The 16,376-nt window shown below is 40.6% G+C and overlaps 1 protein-coding gene across 1 annotated transcript in view; it reads right to left on the minus strand.

Moving 5' to 3' along the window:
• Positions 1–16,376, minus strand: part of IQGAP2 (IQ motif containing GTPase activating protein 2) — a 294,214-nt gene that overhangs the window by 147,881 nt on the left and 129,957 nt on the right. The window contains exon 3 of the mRNA XM_077759841.1: positions 968–1,124. Within this exon, the coding sequence (XP_077615967.1) occupies positions 968–1,124 (157 nt within the window). The remainder of the gene's footprint in view (positions 1–967; positions 1,125–16,376) is intronic.

Here is a 16,376-nt window from a genome sequence, read left to right on the forward strand (position 1 = left end):
AGATTAAGAAAATATAGAATCACATTTCAAAGAAGCTTTAGAAATCCTGGCCCAAAGTGCACAAGAAATCACTGACTCCAGGAGAGAATACCAAACACTTAAAAACTCCTTTTTTGAAGACACATCTAATGGAGAAGTGTTTTAGGTTGGTGTTTGCCTTTTTGTCCTTCATTCCTTAATGGAAAATGTCAAACATGTTGATGAAACAGAATAGTGAACTCCTATGTACCCATCACTCAACCTCAACCATTATGAACTTATGGCCAGTCTTGAATCTCTTTCCATCCTCCTCCTGATTACTGAGGACCAAGTCCTAAATATACCACACTCTATGTAAATATTTAAACATGTGTCTCTAAAGTATAATTTTTTAAATTAAGACTATTGTTTGTTTTGGTTTTGTTTCCTCTCCCGTGTACATTCCCAAATTAGCCATGAAATAATTAAAACTGGTTGCCTACAAAAAATTGATGTTATTTGTTTTAAGCATTAAATCGAACAGAATTCCTACTTGACTACTCAAAGTTATTATTGACTGGATCACATTAGCCCTAACTCTCTGGGGCCACAAGTTCAAGTCCCAGCTGGGTACTTTAGTCCTTGATGAGAACAAGGGGAGTAATAAACTGAGTCGGTGGCAGAAAAAAGGAGGGTAAAGTACCCTCGCTTTTACATTTACTGGTGCTAATAAAAATGACCTCCATGAAGGAAGAATGGGGCGAGGGAGCCTGAGAAGCGGCACACATCAGACGTGTCTCAGCCTCAGCCCAGAAATAGAAACGCTCTGCTTTTCAAACTGCTGCCGCCTCAGCAATCATTATTAACAGGCTTCAAAGACCAAGGACACCCCCTCCTCCCATTCCACAAAATCCTTGTACAAACACTGTGAGTAAAAGCAGGGAGAGGAAATGAAATACTGAACTTTCCCTTTCAGATGGGAGCCAAAAACCAATTAGATCTCAGTTACCTTGTAACGTGTTTGTTCCACATCATAGATCTTTTTCTCTGATACCATTTTTGGGGCAAAGAACTTGGCTAACTTTGCAAGGTAAACTCCATTCCGGAGCCCTTCTTCCAGTTCAGTGGTTGGTGGCAATTCTTCAACTAAGCAGACTTCCATCCACCTAGAAGGATGAAAAAAGAAAACAAAACAAAACACCTTCAAGTGACTCCAGTTAGGTAAGTCTGTGTAGATGAAGAGACACAACATCTTGGTATGTCTCTTGGAGACATTAACAAAGGGAGCAGAATCTGAAACATTTTTTGCTGTCTGGGATGGGGAGAGAGGACTTTCTGGGCGGGCAAGGATTCAGAATATGATATGAACAAGGGGGACCCAAAGCCTAGAGCCACCAAACTCACTTCCAAACCAGAGCTTGTCAACTTCACCTTGGTCTGAGTCTCTGCCAATTTTCTTCTGCGCCAAAGAGTAAAATGGCCAAACCATTTTGTATGGTGGAATTCGTCTGCTGACATTATAGAAAAAATAATCCCAAGTTTATGGACCCAAAGTGGTGGAGATTTTTGTAGGGCTGATGCTGTGGGGAAAGCATAGCCCAAGGTATGGTAAAATCTGCAGCTTGCCTCTGTCCAGAAAGGACTACCGGAGAAGGTAAGAAGGTCAGTTTCTTCAAATAATACACATTCCTTTTTCTAATACCAGCAACTTATTACAACAGTCTTACTTTTGCAGGAAGATGCAGTATTTACTGAATTATGAAAAACATATCTTAGAAAAAGATCAGATTAAATCTTAGGACGTTGTGCCAATATTGTAGAAAAGAGAGCACCAAGGTCATTGCAGGCTCAAGGACACACAGTGAGAGAGGAGGCTGGGCCAGCTTACATTTCAGGCTGGTGTGTTGAGAATTTGCCAGACTTATAAAGATAATGTGATTCCTATCTGTTCTCAAGTAACTACTAACCTACTGTAAGATCCATGAGGCAGATTGCAGGTGTTCAGCGAAGGAGCCCCCACCTCCCTGCTATCGATCCACAAACGAACGATTAGTATGAGTACCATACTGATATGGCCAGTCCTGGCCTAAAGATCATTAACATATCTGCAGATGATCCTATCAACATTTGGCACAGGAGAACAGTTTTGCAATATTAACAACTAATCCTGATCCAAGCAGTGAATATTGTAAAATATCTCAACTGCTTCTTGGCAACATCTTTTAAAAGCTCAGAGAACCCCCAATAAGCAGTGAGTATTTACTGACCACTTATTAAGCACTGTAAAACATGCAACATGTGAAAAAAATAAACAAATATAAATGTGCCTTTAAAGAGCATTAAATATAATGGAAATTGCAATGCAATTCCAAGGAAAAACCAAAGAACCATATAAGAAAGTTTATCATGCCCAGTGTTACATGGTAGTGCTTAAGCTTGAGGCTAGGAGGGGAGCCTGGGTGGCTCAGTAGGCTAAGCCTCCAACTCTTGGTTTCAGCTCAGGTTATGATCTAACAGTTCATGGGATCACACCCTTCCTCCAGCTCCACGCTGACAGCGCAAAGCCTGCTTGGGATTCTCTCCCCTCCCCGCCCCGCCCCGCCCTCCGCCCCTTCCCCACTGGTGCACATGTATATGTGTGCACATGTGTGCACGCCACTCCCTCTCTCTCTAAAAATAAACCAACTAAAAAAAAAAAAGAAGGTTGGGAATAAAAGACGGCAATTAGTTTATCACTGAACTAATCAGGGAGAGCACTAAAAAGGTGATGGGACTTAGATTTGGCCTAGAAAACTGGAGTACTTGGAAAGGCAGAGAAGCACTAGAAACCTGGGAGCAAGACTGATTAAATGCATAAGGGAAAGATGGCTAAGTCATAGAGAAAAGCCACAGAAGACTTAGGGCTTCTGGAGCTCATGGAGAGAAAGGAAATGAAGCTGAATATACTAAGCCGGGCTCCGGAACATCTAGCACAGGAGAAGTGTTGTTACCTGTCACCAAAGGAAGTGGGGAGCTCCTGGCAGCCCCGCAGCAGAGGAGTGACACGCTGACAGTGGTAATTAGAGAAAATTAATCTTGTATGACGGATGCCCTGAGACAAAGTACTCTGTCAGGCCTCTCCCATTGTGAAGAACCAAGGGACTGGATTAGACAGGAAGAGACGGGCAGGTGGGAAGCCAGGAGACATTTCAAGGAAGGAATAACAGGACTTGGTGACAGCTTTGAAAAGGAGGTCAAAAGAAAGGAAAATATTCCCAGACAGGGCCTGGTGTGAAGAGAGCTCTCTGCATGGGGGATGCAGCCCCATGTCCACTGTGTGACCCCAAGTATGTCCCCTAATCTCTAAGAGCCTGTTTTCTCCTCTGCTAAAGGGACAGGGAATTAGAATGATGGGATCATGAATTTTTTCCCAGACCTAGGATCCTAGGGAGACCATGAAACTGAGAGAATAAGGAACTAGTAAAACGACATGAAGACCTTGGCTTTCACATATCACATACAAGGGACATAAGGGATATGCGGTATATATGAGCCTTGCTTCAAATCACGGAGGTAGGAGTATCACAAACTTGAGAAACTTTTAAAAAATTAAGCAATAGATAGTAATGTTGCCTTTTAAAATAAAAATCTGGCCAAATTAAAAACCACAGTAGGCCAATTTTCTGATCTTTTTTTTTTAATTTGTATTTTAGTTAACATACAGTGCAACACTGGTTTCAGAAGTAGAATTCAGTGATTCATCACTTACATACAGCACCCAGTGCTTACTTATCCCAACAAGTGCCCCTCTTAGGCCAATTTTCGAATCTACATAAACTACAGATCACAGTATTATGCTAATTCATATTAAAACACAATCTGTTTTTGAATAATTAGCTTGGAAATTTAATAAACTGTTTCACACAGTATATAATTGCTTTATCACCATTCTGTGATTGAAGTAGATGTGTGAGGAGTGGGTGAGAGGTAAACTTACAACTGGTGGTGGAAGGGGTTAAATTGACAATAGGGAGCAAAGGGCAGGAAGCTAAAATAAAAAGTGAAATATGGTATTTCAGACTTGTGATTGTTAAGAAAAAGATAATCACACTTTTTAAAACAAGATTTGAGAGAGAGAGAGAGCAAGCGAGCGCATGAGGTGGGGAGGGGCAGAGGAAGGGAGAGAGGGAATCCCAAGCAGGCTCTTTGCAGTCAGTGCAGAGCTCAATGTGGGGCTTGATCTCACGATCCATGAGCTCTTGACCTGAGTCTAAATCAAGAGTCAGATGCTTAAGTGTCTGAGGCGCCCCAACACTTATTTTTGTCTACACTAGAAGATATGTGTAGCTGGCTTCAAACACTAAGGGTACCAAAAAAGTTGGGTTAATTACAGCCTATTTAAAATGCACTCACTGCTAATGCTTATCACTTTATGAACTACTCAAAGCAAAAGCTATCTCCTGTTTATAATCAATGCCTCTGTGCCTGGTGATGTGTTCACACATAGAAGGTACACAAAAGATCGTGATTTAATGACAGATTCTGAGTGTGTCAGAAAGACTTTTCCAAGCATCACAGCTGCATCATAAAATCTCCTGGGACACTGCTAAAGATTTGTCAATGTAACATTTTCGCAGCATCAGGCATCAAGGTAGGTATCTGCCTTGGAAGTTAAATGATGATGCCATTATCATCAATGATAATTCATATTTAAAGCACTATTTTGTGCTAGAACCTGTATTTAATGCCTCATGGGAATTATCACTTAATCCTCAAGATCACCTCATAAAGAAGAGGTGCCACTAGGATCACCATTTATAGATGATAATCTGAGGCTTGGAAAATCCCAATGCCACACAACTAGTAAGTGAAAGACCTCAAAAAGCTGCCGGGACCTCTGCTCCTCTAATTCTAACTTTTAACTTCTCCTGACTCACCCAGGCTACTTCCAGAGCAGCAATAAGATTCCTATGGTTTGGAGACATACGTGCTGCCACTAATTCAGTATAAGGTCAGAGGATAGTATAGGAGTTGAGTTAATTTCCTGGGGTTTCATATATTCTCTTAGAATTCCCTCTTTGTCACCTGTCTTGAAATGATGAATGGTAAATGGCATAGGCTGTCTCTTCTGGGTGCCGTTTCAAGCAGGGATTGGGTATGGGAAGCTGAGAGCCTCTCCAAATGGAGTTACCTCCTAGAGAACTCTTGTAAGCCTACATAAGATCTCAAAGAGTCTTCTAAAATACACTATTTGGAAACTCCTCTCAATTATTAGTACATGATTAATAAAAACTGATTGATAGCATGACTATTCTCCTGGGACAGGTAGTAAACCCTGACAAAATAATCAGATAGACTGGTTACTTAACCTTGTTCTAACCGTATTAAAATACCTCGCAATGAAGCAAAAACTATAATATGCAAACTTCTAAACTAGAACAGTCATGTGGGCTGAAAATCCTTTTGATTTACTTTACAAAAAATATAAGGAAAGAACTTAGAACAGCGATACCTTCTGGTTCATCCCAGAAGGTAGGAGATAGTAAGGAGTGACCGCTGGCCAGGGTCTACATTTCCCAGTCCGACACTCTTGGTTTGGGGCCAAGTGATTGGCTTGTGACCAGAGTATATGAGAGGAAATGATGTGCACTGTCCCTAGGCTTGCCTCAGGAATGTCTTCTATGGGTAAGTTCCACTATCTCCTCTGCTGTTTGTGAGCAGGATACTAAAACTCATGGAAGCCTTGAAAGAGAAAGGCAAAGAACTTTCCTCAGTCTGGTTCCTGAATAACTGTGGTAAAGAAGCCTCTTATCCTTGTCTTACATTATTGAGTGTTACACGAGCAAGAATAGAATTTCTACTGTCAACTCAACTCAGTGGCTTATCTGTTACAGAAGCCAGGGTTACTGAGCGAAACCAACAAAAATCCTAAGTGTGATTTTTACGATCTGTTATCAAACTTTCTGTAGCAAGCACAATGTAGAGACAACTGGCCTGAGGTTCAGGAAGTCTGTCTCTGTGATCCATAGCTGGATGTACTGAAGGGGTCACTTGAAACTCTAAACTGAGTCTTAGCCCGGGAGTCCAAAATCAGAACAGAATTCAATATGACAGTATAATTACATTCTATGATTTTATTAACCATTTTATTGAGAAATAATCCATATATCATACACTCATTCATTTAAAATGTACAATGCAATGATTTTTAGCTTATTTATAAGGTTGTGAGATCATCATCAATTTTGGAACATTTCCATCACTCCAAAAAGAAATTCGATACCCATTAACGGTCACTCTCCACTTAACCCTGTTATTCCCAACCCACTAAAGTACTTTCTATTGACAGGCCTATTCTGTACATTTCAAAAAATGGAATCCTATAATATGTGGCCTTTAGTGACTCAGTTCTTTCACTTAGCATGCTGTTTTCAAGGTTCATCTATGGTGTAGAATGTATTAATACTGCTCTCCATTTTATAGCTGAATAATATTCTACACTAAGGCTATATCACACTTCATCAGTTTATTGATATCTTAGTTTTTCCCACTTTTTGGCTATTAAGAACAATGCTATTAACCTGTATACTAACATTAGTGTACAAGTGATTGCATTGATAGAGACTCTCATTTCTCATGGTTATACACCCAGAAGCGGAATTTCTGGGTCCTAAGGTAAATCTGTGTTTAGCCTTTTGAGGAACTTCCAGATTGTTCTCCAGAGAGGGAGCAACATTTTACAGTCCTACCAGTACTAATAAGGAGATTCTAATTTCTCCACATTCTTGCCAACACTTAGATGTCTTTTTGATTATAGCCATCCTAGTAAATGCAAAGTGGCAACTTATAATGGTTCTTTTCATTTCCCTCATGGCTAATGATACTGAATATCTTATGTACTTATAGCCCATCTGTATATCTTTACTAGAGTAATATCTATTCAAATCCCATGTTTTACTTGGGTTATCTTTTCATAATGGGATTATAAGAGTTCTTTATATTTGATATACAAGTCTTTTATCAGACAAATTATTTGAGTGTCTGTCTTCATTTTGTGTTTGTTGTCTTCTTACTTTCTTGATGTCGTCTTTTGAAGTACAAAAATGTTTTTAATTTTGACAAAGTCCCATTCATCTATTTTTTGTTGCCTATACTTTTGAGGTCATAGCTAAGAAACCATTGCCTAACTGAAGGTCACAACCATTTACCTATGTTTTCTTCTAACAGCTTTATAGTTTTAACTTTCACATTTAGGCTTTTGATGCACTTTGAGTTTCTTTGTTTTTGTTTTTTGGTAAATTTTGAGAGGTAAGGGTCCGAATTTATTCTTTTGCATGTAGATTTATAGTTGTCCCAGCACCATTTGTTAAAAAGATTATGCTTTTCCCCATTAAACTGGCATCCTTATTAAAAACCAATTGACTGTAAATCTAAGAAGTTATCTGTAGACTCTTGATTCTATTCTAATGATCCATGCAGGGATGGTTTACATATGGATAGGACATAAAGTATGTACACAGAAAATCAAGCTACAAAGACCTCCTGTCATCAAGAGCCTGTCTTTAAAATCGACCTAAAAAAACCTCACAAATGAAAACCAGAACTGGCCTGTGTCTCCTCCTGTTGCCATTCCACTGACTGCTTCTTGTCCTTCTACTGATTTACCCCACAACACCAGTATTTGAACGTCTTATTCCAAAGCAAAAGTTGGAGCTATTTCTTATGAGAATATGAAGAGCTATTCTAGAACTTCATCTTCCTTTTCAGGACGAAGGCACTACTTTTCTATCCACGTGCTTCTTTTCTCTTCTTTCTGTAGGGAAAGTTCAGGTCACCCGCTGGGGGCAGAGAAATTAGAAGTAAGAGGAAAAGGAACTTTCTTTTTTATCATTCAAGAAGCTTCTTAATTTTTTTTTTTTTGGTTAAGGCCAAGAAGAAAAATAACAAATGCCATTTTGTCTTGTAAGAGACCAAAAAACAAAACAAAAAAACCCTTATAAAAGCCATGACACAAATGGTCCATTCTACTGTGCAACTTTGTGCCTTGCAGAACATATGCAAGTTGTTTCACTGAGGCTTTTGCTATCTGAGTTGTTATTCAGGAAATCACCAACTATAAATTTTGGTCTCTATCATACAGCACCATATGGAAGAAATGTCCCGAAAGGACAACTGCTGGCCAAAACCCAAAAAGTGTGTTTTTTTCCCTGCACAAACCTTATTTTAAGGTAGGTCTAGGTGCACGAACTTTCAAATATTACAAGTCAATTTATCTCCCCAAATGTTTTGAAAATCAGCTTATAAGATATTTTTTTAAGAATAAAAGCAAAGACCAGATATTTTTATACTTCTAGGGTAAGTGGCCACCTTTTGTGCCACTGGGAAGTCAAATGTCAAGAGGACTGGATAAAGCTTTCAAGGTCAACCTTTCTCATTTGCTTGGAGGCTGATGCAAAATTGTGACCACAATTCTATCAGCCTTGTTAGCTCAGGCGAACTGGGATGCAGGAAATAACACTGTAAAACTGAGTAAGTCTGTGAGCCCCATCCTATTCTTATACAATACTTAACTTAGTTCACTATAAGAAAATGACATGAAATGTTAAAAAAAGAAAAGTGAATTATTTCCTTTTAAACACAGATCCAGTACCATGAGAAGAATCAGTAGATGACTCCACGATCTAACAGCAACAGACTTCAGTGGATGGATTTCTCACTCTCCTCTTTAGGAAGGAGAGGACACAGCAAAATCTATTGTTTGGCAAACATTTTACAAACCATTTTCCACAGAATGCTGGCTCCACAAGACACTACTAGTGTCNTGCATTCTATATCCTCTCTGGAAGATTCCTAAGTGGTTGTAGTAGTATGCTAGAAGCTCAGCGAATTCCTGAAGTAGGAAGCCAAGTTTAATTTCCTTTAATCTAATGTTCCCCACAGTTTCAGGCCACAAAACCCTTTTTTCCTATAATGCTTAGCAACATTTCACATAACGAAAGAAATGGCAGGCAACTAAAAGTTGCAGTACAATTTGCTGACTAAAACTGTGGCATCAGGGGTTATGCTTTCTGGGTGCAAAATCTAGTTGCAGCACTACATCAGTGAGCTTTCTGTCAAACAAGGAGATTTAAAAGTATCTATCCTGGGTGGGGAGGGGCTACTGTACAGAGTTAATTAGAATATGCGTACAGTGTTTGGCACTGTGCCCAGCACTCAGTAAGAACCTAGCAAACATTAACCACAATTCTTAGCATGTCCTTAAGTTTGAATATGGCCCATTTCTTTAGCACAGGTATAGCCTTGAGAGGTTTAATTCAATTCATGTTTTTGAGAATCTACTACTTTCCAGATACTGTTCCAAGGAGAGGATCAGGCAAAGCCCCTCAGTTTACACAGTGGAGTCTCAGATTATTGCTGATGTTGGGATGCCAAGAGTTTCAAGTTGTTTTGCAAATTCAGCTGAACAGCTGCAATACAGTTTCTAGGAGAGAGCTGGCACTCCGAAGTCACACCTAGGATTCCCTTCTCTTTAAACAATGTCTTCAGAGAATCTCTGTGGGTGAGTTATTTCTTAGAGAAGTGTATTTAATGAATGTATTTATGGTGCTCTCCTTCCCCCTACATTTCCCTTAGATGTGGGATAAGGAAGAAAGGGAAAGAAACACACTTGCCTGACGCAATGATGGAAATAAGGAAGCCTGCAAACCTGATCGCCCCATTTCTAACAGGTTGGGTGAGTATTTGAAGATTTTGAAAAAAACCTGTAAATTATTTCACAAAATACAGTTGCTCATATATATGCTCTATGGATAATTCATCCTTACTCCAGGCACCAGACTTTACTATGCTTCTATTTAGGCTTGGCCCAGTTAAGCACTTACCTGGATGTATTTATTATACTGATAATACAACATGCTGGCAGAGATGGCTGGCATGGCAGATATAAATACATGAACACAAAAAGGACATTTACATGTGCTAACATTTCTAGGTAAGCAGACATCCCATAAAGCAAAGAGCCTATAAAATAATTTTTAAAAATCTTTTAACTCAAAACAAGCACTTGTTTTTAATGTGGGTATTAAATAAATACATATACTTGAGAAGAAATGTTTGGAGCCTTGGAGCCTCTGGGATCCAGAGGTCAGGGTGAGAATGAGGGGAGTCACAAGTCACACCTCCTTAGAATCTTCCAATGGTTTCTGCCCTCTACTGGTGCCAATACTTGTACCTGCAAGCTCTCAGATACACAACTTGCCCAGTATGTTCAAACAGTGATAATCTACAAGCACAAACTTTCTCAAAAGCAATCTCATGATATGCTGGTAAATAATTATTGCACATCTGTTAAGTTCAGGGCATGGTGCTTCATAAAGTTTCATTTACTCTTCCCATAATCCGGTGGGTTATCATCTTTAAACACATGAGGAGTCAGATACCAAGGAAGATGGAATATCATGTCAAAGATTGTATATAAGAGGGAAAAGCAAAAGTGAATCCAAAGATCACTTGAAAATGTGTACATTAACAACACACTGTATATTTCTTGAAACAATGCTTGAAGAAACTTAAAATACAACCCAGATGTTTTACTTTGTGAATATAGTTTAATAAATACAGCTACGGTCCAAGATTTTTGCTCAATGCCAAAACTGAAAATAGCCTCCGTGTCTAATAAAATCATGTTGTGACCATCGTTTACAGTGTTATATAGCCATTCAAGATACTTTCAAAAAAATTTAAGAAAACTGGGGCATCTGGGTGGCTCAGTCGGTTAAATGCAAGTCTCCATTTCAGCTCAGGACATGGTCCCAACGGCCATGAGATCAAGCCCCATGTCAGATTCTGTGCTAAGCATGGAGCCTGCTTAAGATTTTCTCTCCCCCCGCTTCCTCTCTGTCCCTCCCCTGCTCATGGACACTTTCTTTCAAAAAGTATTTAAGATAATGGAAAAATACTAGTGGTATATTTAAGAGAAAAGGACAGGATGCAAAATTATAAAATTGATAATTCTATTTCTAAAAGTACATATATATAAATAAATGCACACAGACCAGAAAATATATAGTAAATATTAAAAGTGGTTTTCCTTGTGTAATTACATAATTAGTGGACTTTTTATCTTTTCATGTATCATTATTTGTATAAGCATGTATTATTTCATAAATAGAAAATAATAAAATACAATATATTCTCAAGTTCCTGTCTCTTCTGCAAATATAAAGACAAGAACTGGTTTGCTGAATACACCAAATGCTTGAGGCAAAATCAAGTCTTGTGGTAGCCAACACTGAAATACTGATAAAAGCCAGGGGAATGGGAGTAGAGGGGAAAGTGGCAGTTTGTGATTTAATGTAGTTCATGATGGAGGACAGAGCAGGAGAAAATTAAAAGAAAACACTCTAGGCTGATATTAACAAATCAGGAGCCCAGCTTGGATTAGCCTTACTGTTTAACACGAGAGGAAAAAGAAAGAAGGAATTGTTAAGCAAAAAGGTAGGACTTGAAGATTTGGAAAATTCTCAGCCTATCAACATTGCAAAAAAAAAATGAGAAAGGGTGTTCTGGAGGGAACAAAGGGGGTCGCTGGATAATCACTGCATGAGAGTGTCCCTCATTCATCTCATCAGGCAGGGATGCACAGAGACGGGGCTATACTAGCAGAGAAACTGCCCACTTAGACTAAGGCAAGTGCCTTGTACTCTACAAGGCCAACAGGAAAAGGGTTGTCAGACCTTTGGGGTTCTGTGGCCTGGACAGCAGAATTACCTGGCTGTGAACAAGAAAAGGGAAGAATGAGCCTGAAGATGGTTCAGAGATTGACATGGCTGCCCTCCCACCCCAGGTCCAGCCTCTGTTTCCCCTTTGGTTTCAGTGGGCCATGCTGCTACCCCAGGGGGCCTGGAAGGCAGGGCCACCACTTTGATGGCCAGAAGGACAGAGTGCCAACCGGATGATGCATGAGCCTTGGCCTGCTTGGCTTTGACTTGCTTGGGATCCATGGCCCCTTTCTTCTTTTCACTTTCTCCCTTTTACAATGGGAATACCTGTGCCTGCTGCCCATTGTACTTGGAAGTGTGTAACTTGCCTGATCTCCCAGGTTCATGGCTGGAAAGGAATTTTCAGCTCAGGATGAATCTTACCTCTAGTCTCACCCACACCTAATTTTGGGGTGTTCATGTGAGATCTGGGACTGAGAGTTGATGCTCTAGTGGGTTAAGATCTTGGAGCTGCTGCATTTTGTATTACACAAGACCATGAATTTGGGGGTCTAGAGGGTGGAGTCTTAAGGATGGAAGGGTGTCCCCTCCAAATTTCTATGTTAAGATCTTAACCCTTAGTAGCTCAGAACATAACTACATTTGCAGAAAGAAGAGATTAAGTTAAAGTGAGACCTTCAGGGTGGGCCCTAATTCAGAATGACTTGTGGCCTTATGAGAGACGAGTACAGATAGATCCCAGGGAAATGAACACACAGTGGGAAGACAATGTGGGAAGATGGTCATCTGCAATCAAAGAGAGATGCCTCTGGAGAAACCAAACATGCTGCAACTTGACCTTGAACTTCTAGCCTCCAGAAATTTGAGAAAATCAGTCTGTGTTAAGCCCCTCGTTCTATGGTATTTTGTGATGGTAGCCCAAGCAAGTACACTATCTAAAACACCACCCCTCATTTATTCTCTAAAACCCCTTACCCAATTTCATTTCTCTTTACTGCACTTATTGCTACCTGGAAGATTATCTCATATTTATTTGTTTGATGGACACCTACTTAAAACACTGTCAGAGCAAGCTCCCATGTCTGAGAGGCATACAGCATAAGGGTAAAAGCACAAACTCTAGAGCCAGGTACCTGAGACTGAATGCAAACTCTTCTACTCACCTGTCCTGTAGCTTGGTTAAGTTGCTTAACCTGTGTCTCAGTTTCCTGATTTGTAACATGGGGAAAATAATAATACGGCTTCAGAAAATTGTCAGTGAATAGAAGAAAAGCATGACACCAGTGCCCAGCATGTGGTAGGCACCTTCAGTGGTTGCTCTTGTGGCTGTCATTGGTCCCTGCTAGCTCCCAGGCCCACCCTGGGCACAACTGCCAACATAATCCACTGAACGCATCTGTCCTTCGGCTCTATTTGTTCAGCTGTCCACTGCCATCCATATTCTCATGGGGCAGCAATTACGGCAGCCTTTTACCAAGTTAAACATGCCTTTTCCTCTCGTCAGTCTGCAGCATCCCCTTAGCTCAGCCAGCCCATCCCAGCCACCCACTCTACCACACACGCACACTACTGCCTTACACAAGTTATAAACTTAAATGGTATTTAGTAGAGGCTATACAAATATTTACACAGGTGCGTGGGAGTCAGCTTTCCCCTCGAACGGGGCTCCCAGGACACTGATAATGCCATTCTCAAACGACTGCGGCACATGGCTTAGCTCAGCACTTAGCAGGTACTTGGCACTGATATGAACGTATTCTCACACTGATCTCACTGAATGAATCATTGCCAATGATTTCCGTCTCAGAGAGGGGGAAAGAGGCTCGGAGATTTAAGTACTAGCTTCTCACAGTCCCACAGCCAGTAAACAGGCTTTAATGCAAGCTCAATGTCAACTCCACAGCTCATGTGTCCACCACACTGCACTCTGCTCTGACAGGTCATTTATGATGAATGGCGTGAACAGGGCTCATGCTAACTTCCTAGGGATCATCACCTCTTAAGCAGAAACTCACAGGGAAGCCTTCTCTAAAACTCAAATAAGTCAGTTCGGATCTTCATAAACCGTTTTCCTAAAGCGAGGTATACCTGTGCTTGACAACATATTCTTTGGGACTGGCTGAAGAGGCTTTCACTTTCTGAGGTGTCTGTGGGGTGCAGTGGATTGCTGGACTTTGGGTTCCCAAAAATCTGGTTTTGAGCTCAGTTCTACAACTTATTAGCTGTGCTCACCCTGGCATGCAACCATCAACCTGGATCAAAACTTCCTCTTTCAGAAATTTGGGCACAATAGCAGCAACCTCACAAAGATGTCACGAGAATGAAAGCAAACACCATGTGTGGAGTCACCTAGGAAAGGAAGGACCTGCCATGCAACAGGTATTCAAGAAACAACTGTTCATAAGAGAAGAAAAGGGAGTAGGTGAGCATTGTAAGGTTTAATGTGTAAGGTTCTAAAGGAGCCATCAGATAGCACATATTCTCTAAGAAGGGTCTTTTCTATGCATCCAAGGAGTCTGGCCACTCTGAGCTGCACATTTAAGATCCAAAGTCCTCTGGACGGAGGCTGTGGGGACATAGGATACCTTGCAGGAAAAGCAGCAAATCAAGGTGTGTAGAAAACTGAACTAAAATATTGGGCTCTGTTTCCCTGGCCTCTCAGAACTTGCTAGAGGTGAGATGAGACTGTAATGTTCTTTCTCAGGGCAAAACAGCTTCCATTTTGCAAGGTAACCATGAGCTGCAGTGCAGAGAAAAAGCAAAGAACTTCAAATGCTAGACAGGAGCAGTTTCCTGGCAAGTCAACATTCGTGTGAGGCTTCTGCATAAATGTTGGCCTCACTAACAACCGAAGGCTTGATGAAGCAGATTCCCCTTCCTGGGTTTGCCTGCATTGTGCATGTGACCTAACCACAAAATAATCACTGTTCTTGCACTTTTTAACGTTTCTTTGCCTCAAAGGAGCAGGAAAATGAAAGCAGCAAAGTTAATAAGCTCATGGTGAACTTGGTTAATTTGCCACAACCGCTTTCTACCCTCGACTCTTTTTACAACCCTTTCCTACTTTCTAACCAAATATTCAACACTGAATTGTTAAACAGATATTCTAGAACACCAAGAAAATGCCATAGCTAAAGCCAGGCCCTATTTCAAACCTTAAGAAACATTACTGTCCCAAACTGTATCCAGTGGATTTTCTTTCTTCTTTCCCATCAAACTACAAGTACTGGATCTTCTGTTCAAAGTTAACCCTCTCTTGGAGATAGGCAATCAGGCAAAGACACAAAGACTAATTCTTCTAGAGTCTTAAAGATCTAAAAAAAAGTAGCTCTTGGCAGGTAGTACTGCACAGCGGAAAAGAACTAATGAGAAGTTTAAGTGTGAGACGTGTCATTTCACTACCATACCAAGAGTCCCTACCCGCTCCAGCTACATCCTTTGCCCAGTCATTACTGATTTCCCCCACCCCCACTACCAGCAGTACCAAGGAAGTGACAAACAGGGACTCAGTAGATGCCATCAATCATTGTCACTAAGAGGAGAATGAAAAGAATCCAACACATGCTCTTGCAAATGCCTCCCACACTCCACCCCCACACCACCTCCTCTTCACGGATACACATCTTTATGAGCACCCAGCCACTTTTTAATAGCCCTCGAGCTGGGACACATGAAGAGCAGACAGAAACCTCCCCATCACCATTCTTCATCATATGCCCGTCCACGTTTACAATTCCCAGCTCACAAGCTCCCCAGCCAGGCGGAAGCAGAGCTGTGCACCCACGGGCTACTGGCGACCCAGAAGCGGTAGAGCAGAAGGACCCACGGTGAACGGTGAACGCAGTGCTGTGCGTGCGGGAGGGCTGGCGGCAGGGAAAGGACACACAGCACAGGGAGCAGATGGCACTCTCCACAACTCCTCAACACAGAGAGCCTGTGGTTCCTTATTTCTCCGCTGACCATCGTGACACTGATAAATCAATTCCCATGGCAACCGCTCTAAGTATACCACTAAAAATAAAAGAAGTGGGCTTTAAATGGAAGACAGACACTTGCATGCATTTTGGGAACACAGCGAGAGGCAGAATGTGGCAACTTACATCATATACCACAGGACAATTTTCCTCTATGACTCCAAAATCCCCTACTGCACATCTATCCTGACAAAATGATATAAGGAAACAACACAGAAGACCAAGTGTGTGTGCAAGGGAGTTAATTACAGTGATATTAAAACACAAACAATTTAGAAGTTGTCTCACAGCAGAGAATGTGAAATTATAAATACAGATGAAATATGAAGCTGCTATTAACGTTTGTGAGGATAACTTAGAAAAATGGAGGAATAATGACATAGTCAAGTGAATAAAACAAGAACACAACTTATATTTTTTTGGTTTTAACTATGCCAGGTATACCCTCCTATGAAAAAGTTAGAAAAGTTGATATACTATGTTGGTGGATTTTTAAGGTTTCTTAAATTTGTTTTGAGGTGTTTATGAAAAAATTATGATCAAAGAAAAAGTAGAGTAAAAGTCACCACAATTTACTTCAAATATTTTACAAATCTCAGCTCTGCCATACAAGGGTAGATAACAACAAACTAGATGTACACTGAGCAACAAAAATGGAACTTTCTGAGCTTGGTAGAAAAAACTCTACCTAAAAATAACTAAAAGCTAAAACTAAGATAGCCTTACCTTTGCCTAAATTGAAAAT

The sequence above is a fragment of the Crocuta crocuta genome, unplaced genomic scaffold (genome assembly GCF_008692635.1).
Source record: "Crocuta crocuta isolate KB4526 unplaced genomic scaffold, BGI_CrCroc_1.0 scaffold162, whole genome shotgun sequence".
NCBI classification, from domain to species: domain Eukaryota; kingdom Metazoa; phylum Chordata; class Mammalia; order Carnivora; family Hyaenidae; genus Crocuta; species Crocuta crocuta.